We start from the raw sequence: 22,558 nt of genomic DNA on the forward strand, positions 1-22,558 counted from the left end.
TGCAATTAAACTTCCAGGAAGATAAAACCAAACTAGCTCATTTTAAAAGGATACAATCTGCAGCCAGTGATCTTCTTCCAGATTTTTTATCCAAACTCCTCATCAGTGACAGCCCTGTATCATTCCCAAAAAACTGACATTTCACAACAGCAGAGTAGCGCCTAAATAGCTCAGTTCAGAGTTCTCCAAAAGTGCGCTTTGACATTACGCTGTAAGCCAGACTAAATGATTTGTCAATACAGCATTTTCAGACAACAAAGACAGATTGAGTTAGCTTCCCAAACGGCTGCTCGGAATATGATCTCTTTCAATGTGAACAGTTTTATTCTCTGCGCGAATGACACTCAAACCACCACATCCTTCAGCCGTAATGGCCTATTGCACCAGCTGTGGGTAAGAAGCAGTCTCCTCCCCTATGCATATACCAAGAAGCAATTACCTGGAGACATATGCATCTATATATAAACCTCATATTTACCGATAGCGTTGAGTCTCAAAAGCTATCGGTTCACCATTTGAAAGTGAAAGGTTGAGAGGGGCATGTTTGAAATGGAAAATAACTTTCTAACTTTTTTTTAATAAGTCATCCTCTATCCAATTAAAAATAAAGCATATGGTATTAAAAAGCAATATTGGCTGTTATTATCTACAGTATATTGTTGCAAAAATGGATTAGCTATTCACTCTTGAAGGCACTAGATTTTACCACAATTCACAACTATTTCCCTTTTTTTGCTGTCATTTTTGCACTGCTTCTTGGAACTATAGCTTCTGAAAATGTTAACTCACCACCGTTTCCTTTTTGTGTCCAATTCAATCCTCCTGTGTGTGCAATTTGATCTCACAAGATCAGGTGGAACAAGAAGTTAATTGCCCACATTTTTATATAGCGCTTTTCCATCTTCAAAGCTCTAAAAGCGCTTTACATCAAGGAACCACTCGCCCATTCACACACATTCATATACCAATGTGCGCAGACACTGGGGGCAAGGTGGGTTAAGTGTCTTTCCCAAGGACACAACAACATTATTCATCTGTGGGAGCTGGAATCTCCCTGTCAACTTGTTAGCCAGTGGAACCAATGATATTTATGTTCAGATCAGTGGACAAACATTACCATCTGAGCTACTGTCACATGAGATCTTGACTCATCCTATTTCTTTGTATCTTTTAAATTGTCTTAAAGAGGTAACTAAAGCCATCTGCTGTTTCAGAAAGTTTACTCTTCAATGTGATTAGTTACACCCACTTGTTACTCAGAGCATGATGGAGGCGCATTTAAAGGTCCTATATTACTCAAAAAATCGATTCTTGCAAGCTTTAAGCCATGTTAGACTATTCTTACCTCATCAGAAACATACCCAGAGTTGTGTTTTGTTTCATTCAGACACATTTGAGTAATCCTGCATTATTAGCCTGTCTACATCTCCAAAGCTCAAAATGCTTTGTCCCACCTTGTGGTGTCACGAAGCGCAATTTTTCTAATTAACAACTACCTTTTACCTTTTGTTGAGTAGAGAAATTCCAGGACTGAAATGATCAAAATGAATGAGTGTTTCCTGTATTAGTTCATGGCATTATAAGGTGAAACAGAAAGAAACAGCATGTTTTCAGTTTGAGAGAAAAACTCAACCTAAATATGAAGGGTTTGCGTGTTATACACATGTGAATGAAACAAAACACAACTCCAGGTATGTTTGTGATAAGGAAACAACTTTATAAAGTAGACTAGAAAAAAGAGTAATATGACCCCTTTAAACAAAAAAAAAACGGGGAAGCACTATATGGCAATACAGCTCTAGCCTGATGCATGTTTATTTATTTAATATTCTAAAACACATGAGAGACAATGTCATCTCTCATTTACAGTATCCGGCCTCATGAACAGTGCATTCAGGCTGTCACATACTGTTTACTGGATGTATTGTCTCCTCATCCTCAGGGAGAGTGCTAATGAAGCCAGGCCCTGGTCACATGGGATCACTATATGCAGCTTTCAACCAATCAATAACATACAACAATTTCTATGTTGCACTGTAGTCACCCTTATTTCTATTTCAGTACCATTACATTTACACACTGTATCGTTTTTATCAACAAATCTAACCAATTTGATGTTGAGGTAAATATAAATTTTTATGTACAATAATTTTAACCACATTAGTAAAATCTTTAAACAGCCCATATTAGCTATTTTGTTGTCATATTACGTTGTTTCCTCATCACTTGTTTAACACACAAACCCTGCATATTTAAGATGAGCTCTTTCTTCAAACACCTCAAACACAGGAAGTGCTCCACTGTATTTTTAAACTCCATACACCTTCACTAGAATCATTTGGATGATTTCAGCCCAAGAGTTGCCAATCTCCACTGAACGTATCAGTTAACTTAAAGCTTACCACTCCATGATATCACAAGTAGATGTAGGCAAACTAATAATAAAGTACAACATGGCTTAAAGCTCACAAAAGTCAATGTTACGTAATATAGGACCTTTAAATAAAACAAAACAAAAAAAGAGGAATAGTTCAGAAAGTTCAGTGTTTATACAACTATTATAGAATCATACTTTTTTTTTTAAAGTCAACTCAACTAAAAGACCTCAGAATGAATGCCTGTTAAAGCTCCCCTGATCCTTGCCATAACACAGGTTTCCAGGCTTCAGCGATCCAATCCGCAGTTCCCTCATGGATAAGTAGCTTTTTCAGCACAATCTGGCGGTATATGCAATCATACAAATTACTGTCTTCTTTTTTTATATTCTGTCTATTGTCCTCAGTCACAAAAAATACTCATATAATTCTATGTCACAATTAGTATGGCACTTGGAGCAGAAATAAAAAGACAGTTTAGACATAATCAATGCAGTGTTTTGACACATATTAAATTAGGTTGATTCAGAAAAGTCTGTGTGAAAAAATAGTGTCAAAAAACCCTAAAATCATTTTTAAAAGTAAAGCTTTTAAAGTATAGTGTTCAAACTCCACCTCTCATCTCTACAAATCATTTATAGGTCAACAGTGCCACCTGCAGGTCAAAACGAGAACATGCGCATGCACTTTTAACTAGTCTCTTTGTAGTCTCCTACAAGATATCTCTTTCCACACGGGAAATAGTGTGAGTGGATTTAAATAAATTAATACCAGTTTACCAAACCTCAGGGAAAAATTGTTGAAATGGTTAGGAACAAAAACCCTGCACCACAGTCTCCTAAGTAATAATACTACAGATTTTTCCTGGAGTGTGACTACGGGCGAGTATTTAAGATGGGAAAAATTTAAATATGTCAGCTCTAATTCCTCATTTAGAGAGTCTTGCCTCGTTGTCTCGAGGGACTGGAATATAAACCAGCGTGAAGAGAAGAGACACCTGACTAGTCATTTGGAACATCACTCTCCAAGCAACAAGGAATAATCAGGCTCACAAACAAGAGGAAATCGGCTTTGGTGTGGTAAAAAAAATATATAATTTTTTTTTTTTCTTTTTTTAAAGGACCAGGAGAAGTACATTAACTACACCCTGTTTGTCTATCTATTATATATGATGGCAATTTGTTAAGTTAGGAAGCACGTTTTTGTGAGCAAGTTTAATTTTGGGCTAATTATCAATTCTTAATATGCAGAATTAATGAAGACCAACACAAGTCTGAACCAATGTTGAACTAATAGCAGTATATAGCACAAAGTTGTATGTTTTTCGGTATACTTGCCCAAAGTGTTGCCACAATTGTTAAAATATGACAAATAAATACAATACTGAAAACAAATCACCAATACATTATATAATTTGCTTGCATGGCCCTATATAGATATCTTGATTGCTGCAATTGTAAAAGTCTACATTGTTTCTCTCACTGAATGGATGTTGCCCTGAATGTTAAAAACGCACAAGACAAATAAGGCAACACATTTCTATAAAGAAAATAGTAAACTTATTTATATTTATTTAGCTATTAGATTCCCTAGTTTTCACTTTTCTTCATAAACTACCACTTAAATGATGTAAAACTATAATAAATATTTAGTTTGGGTACTATCCCACTTAATAAAGTGAAACTACCGGCTGTAGTTGACCAAAGAAATTCTTGGTTGATTAAAAACACTAAAAATGGAGCGCGGCAAAAGCTCTCAAAATTATTTTTCTTATCTCTGTGGATCTGACCCAAACTTCACTAAACTACTTCTGCTTGAATCCATGCAAAAATAACTATTTATGCCGAAAAAAGTACTAGGAAACAATAAATTTATAAAAAAGACAGATTAAACTTGGAATCAAGAATCATGCCTTTTAGCAAATAAATACCAAAAAATACTAACACTTCAGCTAACTGACCTCACTAACTTCTTCTGTTCTTCTTCTGGACAAATCTTTATCATCTAAATACCATGATTAATCAATTAAAACTAATTTAAAGATAAAAAAAAGACTAATCAACTAACCAACTAATGGTCTACAGCCCTAGTGATAATTAGAAAAACATGTAAAACACTTTAGTATGAAGAATCCAACAGCAATTATGTTTCTTTAAAAGTATCTTAAATCCTGTTCTGTTTGACACTGTTCTTCTTGGATGAAAGCCCAACAACAAAAGCCAAATTCAGTCCAATTCTGGCAGCGGACGGAGCCTCTCCAGAGAGCAGCGCCGCCCTGGAGGATGCAGATAACAAGCTCACTGATACACTACACTTACTGCGGAGCCAGATGTCTGTCTACCTCTGGGTCAAGGCACACACCAGTGGGATTAGCATCTATTAGCAATGAAACTGGGCCAGATTGGACGAGCTGCTCATTTACCACTAAGCCCCTAAACTGACATCTAGTTAAAATTAATGACTCTTAGAAGTTAAGTGTCAAATCGAAGGTTGAAAGCAAACCTGTCCTGGTTTGATCCCAGTTTACTAGCTCTGTTTTAGTCCTGGTTAAGACTGAGGTACCCAACATTTTTTGTAAATGTGTAAATGTAGCTTTTACGAGTCTGTCAGAATTCAAAATTTAGGAATAAGAGAAATTGACAAAACCTGGATTTAGGGATAGAAAATTTGTGATCTGATCCCAGTGGAGTAGATTAACACAAACCAAGTCTAGATAAAAACTAAACTGGGCTCAAAACAGGACCAAACCAGGACCACACCAGGACCAAACCAGGACCACACCAGGACAAGTGTGAACATACATTAATTCACGGCCTTATTCTGGTTTAGGGCCGGGTTTAATACTAATTTAAATGTGTTTTAAGCATAGCCTCATATGTGAATGTAACCAGAATGCATGTACCTCTGAGTCCTCACTACGGAGCCCGAGCTGGAGCACAGCACTGGGAGACTTCATCTTGGACTGGCTGGACTGGGCCATCAGCAAATTCAACTGCCACCCCACGTATTCCAGCTGCAACACACAAGCAAACTTTATTTATATAGAAAATCACAAAGACCTTTGCAGAGAGCTGGGACACTACATATTGTGGTAGAAATTTTATAGAATAGAAATACAGTAAAATAACAGAACTTTCACACTAAAAAGAAATCGTCCTGGTGTTATTATTTTGCTATTTTGTCCATAAATCAAGTCCTATTCCTAATATGGAACTCGGCTCCAAATTTGCAAACCTCAGTGAGCTTCATTTGACTGGAGCCAAACACTATGGGTAAAATCAAACTCTCCTAGCCCACTTCTCAATGGTACAAACATTTGCTTAAATTTGTGTTGATACAAGTTACAGTATCTGGGTAGAATTTTTCACTATTTTTTGCAGTCATCGTCCCTCTCTCTGACTGGTGGTTTGAAACAGAGCGTTGACACCCCATCAACGCACAGTAACCTCTGATATATGTGTGACACTGAGTGGAGGCAGGGCAGTAAGTGTTTTATGATGGCGAGAGAAGCTGTGATAAAACTGCATCTGAGTTATAGGGTCTCAGGCCTGTACAGCATCGGCAGACAGGTGTGGTATCAACAAGGCAGGGCAATTTTATTTATGCCCACAACCAAATGAGAAATATTTTACAAGGGGGATGCAAATGAAAAATATTATATTACCAAGCGGGATGCACAGAGCGACCAAACGCACTCAGGTGTGGACAATTCAATCTAAATATCTTGATAAATATTTTATTACTATGTGCTAGCAGTAGTAACACGGGGGCCATAACTTAGAAGAAAAATCCATGTGTGTCTATTGACTTTCTGCATTCAGATACAGTTGCAGACTATATTGATACAACAAATACAACAACCAAAACCTAAATGAAACATACCTGAATATAAAGTTATATAAGAAGACCAAAAAATAATGATTGATTCTACATATATGTAAAAAAGCTTTTTGTTTGTCTACCGAGTTACACTGTAGATGCAGAACTTATTTAAAAAATATATTAAACTACAGATACACTCAGTTTTTTTCACTGGTTTTGCAGGGTTATGATTAATATATTATTGTTGTTTTAATAGCGTTGGAATCAGTTTTATGACACATTATCATTAATAAATCAGATCGGCACATTACCCATTATGATATCCAGGACAGTTGTAAATAAGGCCCATAACCATAACTGGATGAGAGGATGCTGGGCGTGTTTTCTGGATGTCGATGGATTGAGCATTAGTGCTACCAGGTGAATCTTCCTATACTATATAAAAGTTTTACCTTCTTGGGTGCAAAGATATTGTGCTTTAGTTTCTCCACCAGCTCGGGTCCAGCACTGGCCCAGGTTTGAGCAAAGACTTCAGCTTTGTCCTGGTTTAAATTAACAGACTCCAACTGCTGTTGTAGAGACGCCGGCTTCACGTTATGGTACACAGCCTACAAATGAAAAAATACAAGTTATTACCAGTGTTAATTTTGTTGACTTAAATATTTAGGTCATAGTTTTCATTAATGTCATTTTTTTTTTATGTCTAAAAGTAAATAAAAACTGAATAAAAAGGGGAACACGTCACACTTTCATTCTAAATACAACAGTGACACCAACTGGACAAAAAAGGAAAATCACGTAGCTGTATCTTTTACGTGGTTTATACATTAAAAATGTATTAAAAACTTATATTAAAATTACCTGTTCCAAAATGAAAGCTGAGGTCTCCAAAACAAGGCTCAGAGCTTGTTTATCGAGAGACAAAGCAGACTCTAGCTTCTGCTCCTCTTCTTCACTAAAGGTCCTCTCTCCCTGTGGACATTACGTATTAGGTTCAAGTCGCCATACAAAATGCAATGAGCATGTCGATTTCAATTTTTAAATTTGTGCTGTAGTTTTTGTTTTTCCTTGAAAAGAAGAAGCCACTGTCTGTGTGAATGTTCACGTATGTTAGTAGGCAAAACCTCCTCGTCAATGCCTGATCTCATCAGATCTCAGAAACTAAGCAGGGTTGGGCCTGGGATGGGAGACCACTGGGACAATCAGGAACCACAGTGGGGCGACAGTGGTAAAAACTGTCATTGTGTCCTTAGGCAAAACACTTCACCCACATTGCCCAGTATGAAAGTGGTGTGAGCGTGAGTAATGGTGGTGGCCGGAGGGACCGATGGCACAGATTGGCAGCCTCGCTTTCGTTAGTCTGCCCCAGGGCATTAATTACAGAAATGGAAAATTTTCCACCATTCCTGTATTGCAATAATACATAATTATTGTATAGTTTTATTACAATTCTATTTACTCTTTGATATTACAAAACATTTTAAAAACACAGGAAAAGTTTGAACTTCAGAGGGCTTTCTAAATAAAAAATAAGAATAGTTTGTTTGTATAGTCTAATAACTGCCCTAATAATTGTCTTGGCTGTGTTCATCATTGTACATACACTACATCAAAATAGTGACTACATTAAAACAAAAAATATTGCTTCTAAACCTGAAATTTAGGCTGCATTCATTCATGTTCTGTTTCCGTCCTGATTTGAACCCAGTTTATTTCTGTTTAAAGACAGGGTTTGGTCCTGGTTTAGTCCAGGTCACTGTGACAGTGCTCGTACCTTCAGGTGGAGTCTCTGGATGATGCGCGAGATCAGCCTGGAGAACTTATTCACGTCAATGGAGTTGATGAATCTCACAGCTTCTTTTATGCTTCAGGGGAGATCACAATCACATCAATGAGGTATAATTATTCAGTCAGACAACTCGAATATACATAATTATACATATGAATTACGTTAGGCTATGTCAGTATTTTGAACTATACAGAAACTTCTTAAGTAAGTCAAAAAAAAAAAAAAAAAGACACAATTTGTAGATAAGCTACTCGATGAAAATGAAATATAAATTAAAGCACTGCAGTAATGACAGTATAACAGAAATGCAAAGTGATGCGTTTGAGTTGTTCAAATGCCAAACGCACTGAACAGTTTATGAAACCAAATTTGTAATGTGTGTTTGTGTGTAATGTAAAATTTGCAGGATAAATCATGCAGCTACAGAACGGCTATTACAAGCTAAACGCCGAAAGCAAATAGGAGATCGATTACGCGAAATAAAACAGCACAAACCTCTGTGTTTCTTTGATAATTGAAGCCATATTCATGGACAAAAAGAAGTTTTATTTGTCAGAAAGAAGGCTGCAGCATCTTCAACATGCTCCTTCCTCACTGTACGAGTTTACTTCCGGGTTGTCACATGACCACGGTCATGAGACCAGTGCACTGCCACGAGACCAGCGTTAACAAAAACATTTTAAAATCACGGATCGATTTAAAATATATAATTCTACTATTTATAACTATTATTAATACACATCAGATTTGTGCGTATTGGTATTAGTATTATCTGGAGTAAAACAGAAATATAGCCTATTGTTGTTGGAATTCAACTTTATTTTTGAAGAAAAAGAAAATAATACAAACTCATGCTCATATCCAAAGAAAGATATATATAAAAAAAAAAATGAAATAAGATAAAATATTTTAATATATTTTTCATACCATAAACAAAAGTAAATCATACTTTTACATCCAATCACACAACACTTCTTATTCAATAAAATTTATTGTCTTGTAATATATATTTGATGATACAATAAGAGTTGAATTTATTCAATCAAGCAGTCTTTTTCTATAATAGATATAATTTCTTCATTTAATTGATTGATTATTTGGTCTGAAAAAAGCAAACCAATATAAAACTGCCCCCATGTTTTTCACCATCAGCACATTAGTTTAATGTATACAACACAAACAAAACAATTCAGGTCACAAACTTTCACAGATCTGTAGCAGGCGCAGCGCAACACTAAAGGTGCACTACAGAAGCTTTCTTGTGAAGGGTTTGTTATCTACATGGTGTTGTTATTGCTTTACCAGGAATGTTCCACACTATGGCATGAAATTGTCTTAATTTAGACTAGCAGATTATGTCATCAGGCCAAGTTACAGGTCAGATCTGTGGAGAGGTATTTCTTTGATCAATTAAACAAGATATAGTTGAATAATTATATTTGATATTTAATGCCATATTGTGGAACATTTCAAGCACAGCAGTAACATCTTCATGGAGACAAGCAGGTGCCCCCCCACCAGCAAAGTTACATAGTGCACCTTTAAGCACCAATGTCCATAGAGGCAGCGGGAATGTACCACTGAGAAATAAATACTTCACTTTAGTTGAAACAGAAAAAATAAGCAAAACAAAAACACCAGCAAAGGAGTTTCAAATCACTCAGTACCTTCCACAAGTATACTGTGATAAAGTAAGTTAATTGAGGTTTTGGTAAACAGATTGCATCTTAGTAAACACTGGCGGACATCTGCAGGCTGTGAATCACGACGCCACTATTTGAAGGAGGGCAAGTTTGGCACTTTTATACTGATGTCGCCTATGTTGATGTTTCGGGGCATTTCTGGGAGGTTCATGTTCTTTACAGCAGATACAGCACGAGCGGGTGCCCCTGCAATACCAGCCTAGACACAGAGAGGGGGAAAAGTTATAAGTTTAAAAATAAATGTTTATGTACAAGACAAAACAGTGAACGAGACACATAACAGTACAGCAGGGATGTCAAGATATCAAATTTTAGTGTTACGATTATTCTAAGTACCATAACTAAGCACTAAAATCCTTAATTGTCTTTCCTTCCCATAGTCTAATATGCTGCATTAGTATTGTTCAAATCTGTGAACAGCTTTATAAAATCAAACATTCTGAATGAAAACGTACAGTTAATGTGACATAAAAAGCCAAACTAAAAGTGTGATAACACTTTAAAATAACTATACTTTTAATAAAAAAGCATGTACAATAACTTTATGTATAATGAATAAATAGATTATAAATAATGATTCAGACTTAGTACCTATTTAATACTCAAAATCCTATTAAACAGTGACTGAGCCTGAATCATTCTTAATAAACTATTTGTTCATTATGAATTAAAAGGGCCCATATAAGGCTATTTTCTGATCTATATTAAAATCATCTACCATCACAAATATACCTAGAGTTGTGTTTTGTTTCATTCACCCATGTTTCACAGAAAAATCCTGCATATTTAGGCAGTTATTTTCTCAAAGGGAAAACACTCTTTTCCACCTTGTGATATCATGTGGTAATACAAGAAGTGCTCCGCCGTGTTTTTAAACTCCATGCACCTTTATGAGAATCATTTGGATAATTTCAGCTCTGGATTTGCCAATCTCTACTGAACTAACAGTGAACAGTAGGTAACTTGAAAACGACTGCTTCATGACATCACAAGGTGGAACAGAACATTTTGGGCTTTGGGAATATAAAACTCACAATAAAGGGTTACTCTTTCACATGTTGTGAATGAAACAAAACAACTCCGGGTATGTTTTTGATGAGGTAACACAATTCTAACAGGGCTTAAAGCTCACAAGAGTCAATGCGTAATAACCTTGTTCAAGCTTTCTTAAGGCTAATTTTAGGTGTAATTATTTTAAAGTTGTACCAAAATTACTTAAATAAAGGTTTACTTTTTGGAGCCTAGACTGAATTGAAAAGACTAATTTTTACTCCTAAAAAACACTAACAATTATTCATTTTTAGCTCTTACATTCTTCTTACATTGCTACCTGAATAAATATGATTACTAATTAGCCAGATAATCTTGACATCCCTTCAGCACAGCTCTAAAACAGAACAGACAAAATGCAAATGCACTGACAGCTACCAAAATACAGACAATATATGCAACAAATGAACATTCAGATGCCTTCAGAGCCTCATATGCACATGCAGTTATGTTTATTATGACTTACATCACAACCAGAGCCAATTATGAATCAAATATGAGACATATGTATTTGACTTGACCATTCACCAATTTTAGTACTTGGTATTTGTTTACATTTATCAAATCAGCATAGGCAGCAATGTTTGAAAAGTGGACCCACCGGACAGTTGAGGACCGAGGGTTGAAAAAAATGCAGGGAGAGAATTGGGTAAAGCAGAAAATGGGGTTGGAGTACATGAAGACATACAAAACTATCTGGGGAGATTTTAAATGGTGGAAATTGTATAACATTTAGCTATTATACTGTACCTGGTTGGCAACACTGGTATGAAAACAGCAAGACAGGGGCTACAAATAACGATGACCAATAAAAAAACTAAACTAAAATGACTATACAAAACTAAAATGTAGATATAGATGACATTGATCCTATACTGAGCTAACTATAATGTTGCTAATGGGCTACTGATGGCATGAGAGGTTTGAGCCTGTCACTAGGGCTGCAACTAACAATTATTTTAATAGTTGAATAGTCCACGATGATTAGTCTATTTATTTCTATTGGACATTGAGAACCAAAATAAATGTTGAACTATGGTGACTGAAGGCTTTGACAAATCAAACAGTAATAATATATAATAAGTGTATTATTGATAAAAATCTGAAATGTGTGTAACCAGTTCGTGATCACAAATTATCAAAATGTGATTATTTATTTTAATAGTTAACTAGTATCCCAATTAATCATTGCAGCCCTATCTGTCACTACACTGTTTTGAAGTAAAAACAAGGGGAGCTTGTCTGACGACTAATGAAACTAAACAGTGACAGCCTGCTCCAGTTCCAGAAGTAAACTTTTCATTCATTCTTCCCATAGGCTTTTCAAAGATTTCAGGCATTAAGAGTTCAGGCATCACAAAGGCTAAACAGCTGCACGGTGACTAATATCCAGAATGGAGTTGTTTTAAGTCTGAAAAGCACATTTAAAACACAAGATTCTGTGAAATGCTTTAATAACTTGGCAGTTTATAATATTACATAAGCAGATTTTAGATTAAATTAGAGGACTTGTTCTCATTAGTTACCACGTAGCTGATAAGCCCTGAGCAAGCTCTGAAACTTTTTATATTTCCTCAATCGTTTGTGAAAGTCTATGGGAAAAATTTATGGACAATTTACTTGTCCAACCAAGGGCAGGCGGTCACGGTTGAGCTCCATTAGAGTAACAGCTACAGGTTTTAGTTGTCTGTTTAATGTATATTTTGAACATTACTGTGTTAGAGATCTCCCCAAAGGAATCTTCAGTGAACAAACCCAAAAATTACTACACTGTGCGATGTTTGCTTCTGCTGAGTGTGAGAGAAGAGTTTAACCAACTCAGCCCATATCTGACACGGACACTGGGTTAACGTCTAGGTTAAGAATGTAGCCTCTTAACCCATGAAATGTTGAATGGACCACTTGTTCACAGGCCATTGCTCTCTGGCTCTTGTCGAGACAGGCTTAAGCAGACTAGGGCATTAGCTATGAGAAATGCAGCTCATGTGCCCAATTGATATTTTGCAGAGACATCAAGCTGGGGGTGTATTTCTATGGGGGAAAGTGTCTACCAGAAAAAGTTTTTAAATTGTCTGAAAACTCAAGAAAAAACAGAAAATGGTTTTATGGTGTTTATTAGGTGAAAAAAAAGTGACTAACTGAAAAACTATTGGCTAATGACTGCATTAAAATAAAGCTCAAATTACATCTAACTTGAATAACTTCAGACAGAGCAGAGCCTACAGTTAGCTTCACACCCTCAGGGAATGTTGATGATATCCGCTGCAAAGTATCAATATTTGAAATGTAGGCCAGTGAAAATGTACTGAAAATACTATCTACGAAAATTCCAGATTCAAAATCAGTGGTAATTTTGGGTTTGTTACGAAAATTCCAGCTGCGTGTGTTTTGTGTTAGTAATATCAGTGAATTAAATGGAGGGCCACGAGGAAAGACTGCGGGGAATAGACTTAAGTTTGGGTTACAGTACTTGTTGTAAATTTAGCAGTACCTGTGTCTACCTGTCCTGCCTGGTAGACTGAAAGATAAACGTCTGTAAAGAGAAAGAAGAATGAAAAGAACTAGGCAGAGTCAGAAAAAGAGGAGTGAGGAGTGTTAAAGCAGCAGATTAAAGTAATTACAGTTCATCTCCACAAAAAAATGACCTATCATAGACCGCATTTTGGGGAAGAAACAATCAAGCACGCACCGTTGATCAAAAAGAATAATGGAAAAATGTTTAATTCAATTAATTTACAAAATTAACTATTTTCTAAGGTTCTCTAAAAGCACGCGGTCTAAGATACGTCTATAAGGGAAGAGACAGAGCAGCCCTGATCTGTGTACAACAATCACAGGTTACTACAACTACAGCCACAAACCACCTTCAATAAAAAAAACAACTTTAGCGACTAACGGCTAAAAGAGAAGGATGCACAAGGCTGTTTCTGTGAGTCAACATTAGCTCAGCTCCAGGGGACACTTTTACCCACAGAGTAGAAATTCATCATCGTGATTTCATGAAATTGTCTCTGGCTGTCTGTCAAAATGTTTTACGTTTGATATAAATAAAGTTCTGTGCAGAAGCTGAGTGGGAAGCCAAGCAATGTCCTTGCAAAGAGAGCGCTCTAGGCAAGGACACTAGAGATGTTAGGAGCACATTAGAAAGAAAGGCATTTGCAACACTTAGAGCAGGTAAAACTATTGAAAATCCACATTAAACCTATAGCATTGTGATAAAACACTGACAACTGCCTGCTATGACTATGTTGAGTGATTCTTGAAATGTATCTGACAATGGAACAGTTCAGTCCCTGCTGTAATGACAAATGATGAGGCCGTATTTCAGAGTTTTGTGTCGGGAGCAGTGTAGCAAAAGTTTGAGGAGCACAAACACTTTTCATTGGAAGCATCCACAGAATCACTGGAGGAGCATGCAGGGTGCAGCATACACACATGCCTGCATACGGTGTACAAAACCCCGAGAACAGAGCGAATGTGGGATTGTATGGTGTCCAGGAGGGCACACACTCACCTCAGACTTCTCCATCTTGTTCTGAGCATCCACCTGTGTGATGATCTCATTCATATTGGTCTCAAGAACCATCCCGCCCATCACCATCTCAGCTAGAATGTTGTGCACCTGCCAAAAGAGACATCAGGTTCGGAAAGAATTTCAGAATTTCTCATTGTCCATAAATGCATAGCTTAATTTCATTAGGCAAAATACATAAAGAGGTTTAAAGAAGCACTATGTAACTTTTCTAATGGAGAGTCTGTTGCATGGATATGTTATTGCTCTACCTGCATGTTCAGTGGTATGGCATTAAACCCATCAAGCATACTGTGGATTTGTTTAATTATATGTTTTTCAATGCCTAGAAAAAATGTGGATTCTTTCTAGCTCTCCACAGATCTGATTTGTAACTTGGCCTAGTGGCGTCATTTGTCTCCATGGAGACAGATAAGTTTGGCAAGCAAATGCCGCCTTTAAAAATAATAATGTATTTAAATTATTAAGATTCATAAGGTTATTATTATCAAGATTATTAAGAGGATATACATTAGATTATTCATTCAATGTACACTCAGTGATGGTAAGCTTACTTGTGTAGCCACAGCTGCCCTGGGGTAGACTGACAGATGTGAGCCTCCCAATCTGCACCATCGGCCCCTCTGACCACTACCGATCACTTTTGCACACACAATATTTATACTAGGCAATGTTGGCAAGTGTCGGTAACAATAAGGACAGAACAAACTCTCTAACCCAAACAGCATTTTCATACATATTCTCAAAATGCATTTCTAAAATATAAATATTTTAGATTTCATAATTGTTTACATAATCATCAAGGGTGCAAATAAGGTGAGGCTAATCTTTGTATGTGAGTGATAAAAATGTGTTTGTACAGAGAGAAAAAACAAAAGCTATCTTATGTAACTTTACCTTATCTACATGGAAGATTAAGTCAAGCTCACAAACATTCTCAAAGCACTTGTCCAAAGTCTCCACAAACACCTTGGCACAAAAACAAACAAATTCAGTGACAAGATCAACTTGTGTGCACTTTATTATTAAAGCAGCGTTATCCTTTTGTTAGTGATATGTTATCCTTTTGTCTATATATTATTATATCTTAGAATTTTGTATCGTATTTTACATATTTAAAGTACAAGATTGCTGTAAAGCAGGTCCAATGATTCCTGTTCAAAATTGAAACCTGATTTGCACCTGCCCCCTAACGGTTTGTCACCACAAACATCATCACAACAAAGTATTACCCTGCCAGACCATGCTGACAGTGCATCTATGGATAGTTACAGTCCACAGATGCCAGTAGTGAATTAAAGAATTATGCCAGGAAAACCTACAATATTGCTGCTGAATCATATGTGTAACTCTATTCATATTTTTTCTTTCTTTTTTTTTTTATTAAAGAACAGAGTAGAATGAAAGGCTAGGTGAAAACAGGATTTATTTTTAACTTTTTGATTGAGGGTCCATCACCTGCTTATTTCTATAAAGATGTTATTGCTCTGTTTAATACCATACTGTGTAACATTTCAGACAAAGCAATAACATCAACATGGAGAAAAGCATTTGACGGACCCTCTACCGCAAAAGTGACACAATGGACCTTTAAGCAATGTGAGTGAGTTAATGATGAGTGGGAAAATTATGAATTATAACATGATTTTTGCATTGCATGTCCATACATCTATATTCTGTCTCCTTTAACATTTTGAAACAGTTAAATTACCTGGATTAAGTCTAAAATTCCTAGTTCACTCTCTGATGAGTCCACACAGAAGACAAAGTACAGAGTAGCATAGTGTCTGTAGATGAGCTTGTAGTCTGATCCTCCAATCAACCTAAAAGGACAAAAACATGACAATGCAATGAAATAGTTAAGAAAAACATATTTATTATTAGAACATCCCCTTCTACTACTCTCTTCATATTGATGTCAGATTAATTTATTAATGTCATTTGATTTATAGACTGTGACTGAGGTCACTTAAGGTTAAAGCCATGGGGTGTTCTGAGGTGTGCCCCTTTAAATGGCCTGAGTTCACACGCTATGGACATGTTATCACTCATGAAATGATAACAGAGATAACAGAGATAAAGCAATGAAATTAATATAGCAGTAACTAATATTGCCTTCTACTGAATCTGAAAGGAAATCCTCCATGATAACGTGTAATAGACCAGGGCAATAAAGTGAATTTTAATCATAATTACAGTTATTGCCCCGATCAGTTATAAAAGATGTAATTGTATAAGTCATTTTGTAATGAATGAAATGGCACATCACACTCTGCCCTCCTCTCATCCACTCAGCATGGCTTCAATAATCATAAAACAATACAAATAAGTGTAGTGTTCTTTGCAGGTTAACTGTAAAATCAGTTTACATTTCAATGATGACCTATAGTTTCAACTTGGGATGCACTGATCCAGAGTTTTCAGCTCCAATACCAATGCTGATACTTTAGCTGTCTATCGATGCCCGATATTAACCAGTGTAGAGAGAGAAAATTGACTTTTTTGCCACAAAACAGTTAACATATAACAAAATTGTATTATACAATTGTTCTTTACCCTGTAAGTAGCAACACAGCAACTTAATAAATAAATGTATAAATAAAAGTTCAAATATTTTTAGAGGTCCTGGGCCTACTTCACACAGTACTAGTAAATGGTCTTATTACATCAAAATAAAGCTGAATCGACATCATGGAACTGATGCTTGCTGATATTTGATACCACTATCTATATCGGTGCATCCCTAGTTTTAATTTCAATTATGGCCCAAATAATTTATGATTTTTATATCCCCTAATTGTAGAGTCTCAATAAGGAAAAACATAAAAAATTACTTAACACTGTGTAATTTAATTAAATGTAGGCTAGTCATTTGTGAAGAGTAAAGAGATGTCCACTGATGTAAAACAACACCAGTTCATGAAAGATAGATGAGAGCTGCAAAAACTATTACAGTTAGAATTACCTGTCGCACACTAAAAACTACCTGTGTGGACCCGGGTTGTCACTACACTCAAATTTCAAACTCAATTTCGATAGTAAGGAATTGACTCAATGCTTGACACCAAATCTGATACCACAATGAAGATAAAACTTGCTTTTTTTCATTAACAGAATGTAATTTTCATACACAAAATAATAATACTTTCTTCATGTTACCATCAGGTCATCATTTCTGATTAAGCTCAAAATGGCCAGGAAAGCTTACATTTTGTCCTGTTAATGTGATTTTTTTGTAGTATCGATACTTGCTCTAATGAGCATTTAGTTTTGATATTAGTTTTAGTAATGATTAGTATCCGATTTTCAATACTTTCAACAGCCTTATTGTGGACAGATCTTTGTATTTACTTAAATTATTTGGGACATATTAGAAAATGGAAATCACAATTATTTGAAACCTGTATCTGTCAACCTGATAGTAATATTTACTGATGCACTATGTGACATTTTCCTATATTGCATTAAACTTTTTCATCTCCGTGGAGACAAGTAGGTGCTGTCACCGGGGGCAAGTGGGAATTCAAATGAATAAAAAATAAACAAAGGAAAGTACTGAATTTTTTACTTACATTCCCCCTTCAAGGAAATTGCAAACATTCTCATCTCTTTTCGAGACCAAGTGAAAGGTTTCCCTGATGATCTGCTGTTCTGTGTCTTCTGTCTGCAAGAGAAAGAAAATATAAGATTATGACATCAGACTCAATTTATTTTAGTTTTTAATGGATAAACATTAAGAGTGTGGACTGACAGTTTCCTTGCAGGATCCTTTGCCGATGAAACGCTTAAGCCTTATTCAAACTTAAATATTGACACGGGCGTAAAGGCTATTGAGAAAACGTCATCTTCACACAATCTCTGCAGGGTTCAATTTTCATAAGATTAAAAATGGTTTCCAGAAGTAAAGAAAAAATTGATTTTGAGAACTTAGGACTTGTTTAAATATGATATAGTCCTGTTTAAAAGGTGGGCAATATATTGACTTACTGATAATATTGTAAAGGCCGTATTTGAAGATACACAGCATTTGAATATCAGGTATGATTATTATTATTATTATCATCATTGGGTATTATTATGAAAAGACAGATTTTTTCAGTTGAGATCTGTGTGCATTTTTATGGGTGATTTTACAGTCATTTCCCATTTGTGTGAAAATGCCTCAAGCAATAGATTTAATGAAGTATTTCAGCACATTACAGTAATTGACAAAATCATGTTATAATGTTATAGAATTGCTACTACATAAACAAAAAAAGATATTTTACCTAGTAATATTAATATTTGTCAATAACACCCATGTCTAGTCCTGTCATAGACCTGATTTAGATCTGGTAGAACCCTAAAAAGGTCAGATATTTTCTTAAGAGATACATCTAATATATATATATATATATATATATATATATATATATATATATATATATATATATATATATATATATATACACACACATATATACATACATAAAACCATGGATGCTAAATGTGATTACATGGCAGACTCTTGCAATATGTTTCTAGATAAGTCTAACCTGATTATTATATAGAAGTAAATTCAAAAGGTAAAGTACTAGTTTTGAGGTTGGTTAGTACAAGGAGAGAAGAGGGACTTGCTGCAGCTGGAAGGCTGGACCAGTCACGTGACCAGAGCCATGGGACAAATACTATTGTGATGTATTTCTAATGGTAACATTGGAAAGCCTGAAAAATAGATACGCGCTCATAGTTGGGCTGCAAGATTAACTGTAATCAAATCAAAATCGCAATTGGAATGGTCACAATTACCAAATCACACAAGCTGCAATTTTTAGCACCATAATTTTCTCCATAAACAACAAAATATCCTGTCTTATTCTGCATATAAACAGATAACCCTGTAGTTTAGATCTGTACAAACATGTTCCACAATGCTATTCTTCTATTAATTTCTCAGTTCATATTTTAATTTCTTTAAATGCTTCTGGACAGGATTAAAATTAACTTTGAACACAATCCTATTAAAAATCTCAAATAGATTAATCTAATCACAATCGCACTGCTTGTTAGAAATCGTGCAGCCCAATTCAGTGTTCAGGGGAAGATGGATAAGACAACTCTGAATAAGATACCACTAATTCCAGCTATCTCCACCCAGACTTATAATTTAGGCAATGCTGTGTGTTCCACTTTATAAATAGAGTGGATGTAATAGCTTCTCTCTGGTGCCATCTGCAAACCCCTGCCTGGACAGTTGCTGAATTTATGTGATATAGATTTAAGATGCAGGCCCCTCTCCTTCAATAATTACACAGATGCAGAAGACGGGGTAATCGTTTCTACTTTGCAACTCATCACATCATATCCATCCATAAACCACTTTCTATGCAATAATAGAGTAATTACATGTCTTATATTTGGACATCACATCTTACACAACAGCTTGGGCGTAACATTAAAGGTATACTATATTACGCAAAACACTTGACAAAACTCTGACTCTTCTGAGCTTTAAGCCATATTATAATGTTATTACCTCCTTAAAAACATACCCAGAGTTGGGTTTTGTTTCATTCACATATGTTTGCATAATCCTACATCTCCAAAGTTCAAAATGCTCAGTTCCACTTTGTGAAGTTCACAGGTACTTTTTACCTTTAGTTCAGTAGAGAATGGCAATTCCAGGGCTGAAATGATCCAAATGATTCAAATGAAGGTGTATGGAGTTTAAAAACACAGTGGAGCAATTCCTGTATTACCACATGACATCACAAGGTGAAAATGAGTGTGTTGTGTGTCAATGAAACAAAACACAACTTGAATATTTCTTCTATAATGATAAATAAATTGCAGGACCCTAACAAAGCATACACAAAACTTTTCAACAACCGAGCAATAATACTGGGGGTGTTCTACATGTATCTCTATGGTCGAATGTTCTGCCATGTTGACAAAATGCACAAATTAGCAAACACTCTCAAAAAAAGTTGCAAGATTGCCTAAAAATAACTGGATTCAAACAACACATTTTCAGGAGCCTGTGATCAATCCAAACGTTCATGGTCCTTTCAGATTATATTAAACTCAGATTAAAGTGTAATAGGGTTTCAGACAGAGCAGTGCCTGCAGTTAGGATCACACCCCCAGGGAATGTTGAAGACATCACCTGCAAAGTATTAATTCTTTCTATATTTAACACCCAAAATTGCAAGTAAAAACAGTGGCCAATGAGATATAAACTATATACCAAGACGGTAACATGACACCTAAGCTGCAACAGATGGCTAAGCCCCCAGCGTAATATTCAATTTAAATTGTTTATTGTCCACAGTTCAAAATGTGAAATCTAATCCGATGTACTGCCATAGAAAACAATGGCTTTTCCTATGCATCCTATTTTACTCAAATACTACTGTGTAGTAGTACCCCATAGTGAACATCAGTGTTGTAGAAGTTGTCAGCTTGTCCAAGAAAGGGTGGAAGTAAAAGGCTGGACACCAACTGGATGACTTGAGCAAGAGAAGTTTATTTACCATCAATAATATGGGCCCGGGGGGATTTGAAAAGTCAACATACCGGTTGTATGATTTCAAAAGTGAACATAGTATGATCTTTGAGTGTTCAAGCCCCTTGACTCTGCTTCCAAAGGAGGAGGTTTTTAAAGCAAATGTGGTGAGACTCTGAAGGCCAGTAGGCACCAGTTAGACAACAATATGCCACAATTTAGATAATGGTATGCCAATGGTATGACAAGGGAAGATCATGGTGGAAATAAAGGTTTTGTGAGTCAATGATAAACTGAGATGTACATGGAAGATAAATTACTCAAATTCTCTTACAATCAGGCCAGTCACAATAATTACTACATTGGCTTATCGTTCAATTTTTTTTTTTTTTTTTTTTGAATTTGTGATCAAATTGAAGCCGTAAAAGGTTGAATTAATAACTTCTATGGCTCACTACAGATGCAAACTAAGTACAAAAGTGTTTCATTTTTGCAGCTCATGATTTTAAACCATATTGTACATTTAGAATAGTTTTTGTGGTTTAAATCTGCTCTTTCAGTTTCAGTAGTATCCACTTTAAAATGACTAAACGTGACAGGCCTAATGAACATATTCATTCAGTAATTTAATGTAAATTTAATCAGTCATTAAGAATCGGTTTTGTTGTTGGGCACACGGGTAAAGGGCACTGCCTGCGTCACCAGCCTATTGTCCTAATAATAAAGCAGGGGGACAGCCGAGCCCTTCACAAATAAATCTACTTAAGAATATGCTAACGTGGTTTATCCCCGAAGGATATTACGTAAGCTTGTCAGTTGCAATCTGGAGTAATTATTTGAGGATTTATTGAATACTGAATGTGGCCTGGTGTTGCAAATGTGTAATATGCGGGCAATTACATCACCCGGGGTAATAGCAAAGGCACGAGTCTCTCACAAGGGCGTTATTAAAGTCATGTGATACAAACAGTCAACTCCGAGCAGCGGCGGCACACAGCTGGATGGATAAAGCGCCATAGCGAGCAAAACTGGTCGCTTCCCTACTCCAGTGAAAGCAGATAGCCTCGCCTCGGCTTGCATGTGTTTAATAATTCATGTTTTAAAGGGACCGCGGAGTAATTCTTTGATTTTTCATAGTTTCTAAAACAATATCTCCGTGCGTCTCCGGTTTACGCACACACATGCCCATCAAGCTGTTGTCAGGAATCTCATATTTCCTCTTCACAGAATATCACGAGTTAAGGGCTTTAAATTAGCCATTTATTTTGGTCATTGACTGCCACAAATACACTGAGGTACAAAGCTAAAATAAAAACGCAATGACAGTAAACTTACGTAGTGCTCGTAGAATTTGGAGAGCCGTGGTTTCCCGTGGTTGTTGAAAATCAGAATGGCTTTAATCATGATGGAAGCGGAGTGCAGGGAGACGGGAGCAGAAAGAGACCAGTCTGTGAAAGACTGTAGTCTGCCAACCCCCGTGGACCCAGCTCTGACCGGGATTCAGGACAGATCCAGGCTCAGATCGAGGCTAATTCAGATGAACCGCGAGCCGCACACTCTGCTCACCCATCGTCTCCATACGGAAATGGTCCACGTCAAACGCAGTCATGCCTTCTCCCTCCTCCAGGAGCTACAGCAGCCGCGAGGGCTCAAACAACAGGCTGATACCCCCCTCTCTGGTTAGTTGGTAAGGTAAATAGACTTGAAGTAACAATTCATTAGTTAATAGGCCACATAGCCTAGGCCTAGAAACTTACCATGCACATTTTCTGAGTATCCTTAGTTATGATTTTTGCACTAAAG

At 36.2% G+C, this 22,558-nt stretch overlaps 2 protein-coding genes across 2 annotated transcripts in view; both read right to left on the minus strand.

Moving 5' to 3' along the window:
- The window catches only part of commd10 (COMM domain containing 10), an 84,807-nt gene extending 76,199 nt beyond the window's left edge, over positions 1-8,608 (minus strand). The window contains exons 1-5 of the mRNA XM_020937945.2: positions 8,482-8,608; positions 7,972-8,062; positions 7,059-7,169; positions 6,650-6,805; positions 5,278-5,388 (exon numbers count right to left, since the gene is read on the minus strand). Of these exons, the coding sequence (XP_020793604.1) occupies positions 5,278-5,388; positions 6,650-6,805; positions 7,059-7,169; positions 7,972-8,062; positions 8,482-8,516 (504 nt within the window). The 5' untranslated portion in view covers positions 8,517-8,608. The remainder of the gene's footprint in view (positions 1-5,277; positions 5,389-6,649; positions 6,806-7,058; positions 7,170-7,971; positions 8,063-8,481) is intronic.
- Positions 8,609-8,784: 176 nt separating this feature from the next.
- LOC110172091 (adaptor related protein complex 3 subunit sigma 1) lies at positions 8,785-22,359 on the minus strand. The gene is made up of 6 exons (XM_020937912.2): positions 22,091-22,359; positions 17,844-17,935; positions 15,983-16,094; positions 15,169-15,240; positions 14,254-14,361; positions 8,785-9,888 (listed from the first exon to the last, which is right to left on the minus strand). The coding sequence occupies exons 1-6, from the start codon at positions 22,157-22,159 to the stop codon at positions 9,760-9,762; spliced, it is 582 nt and encodes a 193-aa protein (XP_020793571.1). The 5' UTR covers positions 22,160-22,359; the 3' UTR covers positions 8,785-9,759.
- Positions 22,360-22,558: the final 199 nt, after the last annotated feature.

This window comes from Boleophthalmus pectinirostris, unplaced genomic scaffold (assembly GCF_026225935.1).
Source record: "Boleophthalmus pectinirostris isolate CB_2022bp ecotype Guang Dong unplaced genomic scaffold, ASM2622593v1 HiC_scaffold_4, whole genome shotgun sequence".
Taxonomy (NCBI): Eukaryota; Metazoa; Chordata; class Actinopteri; order Gobiiformes; family Gobiidae; genus Boleophthalmus; species Boleophthalmus pectinirostris.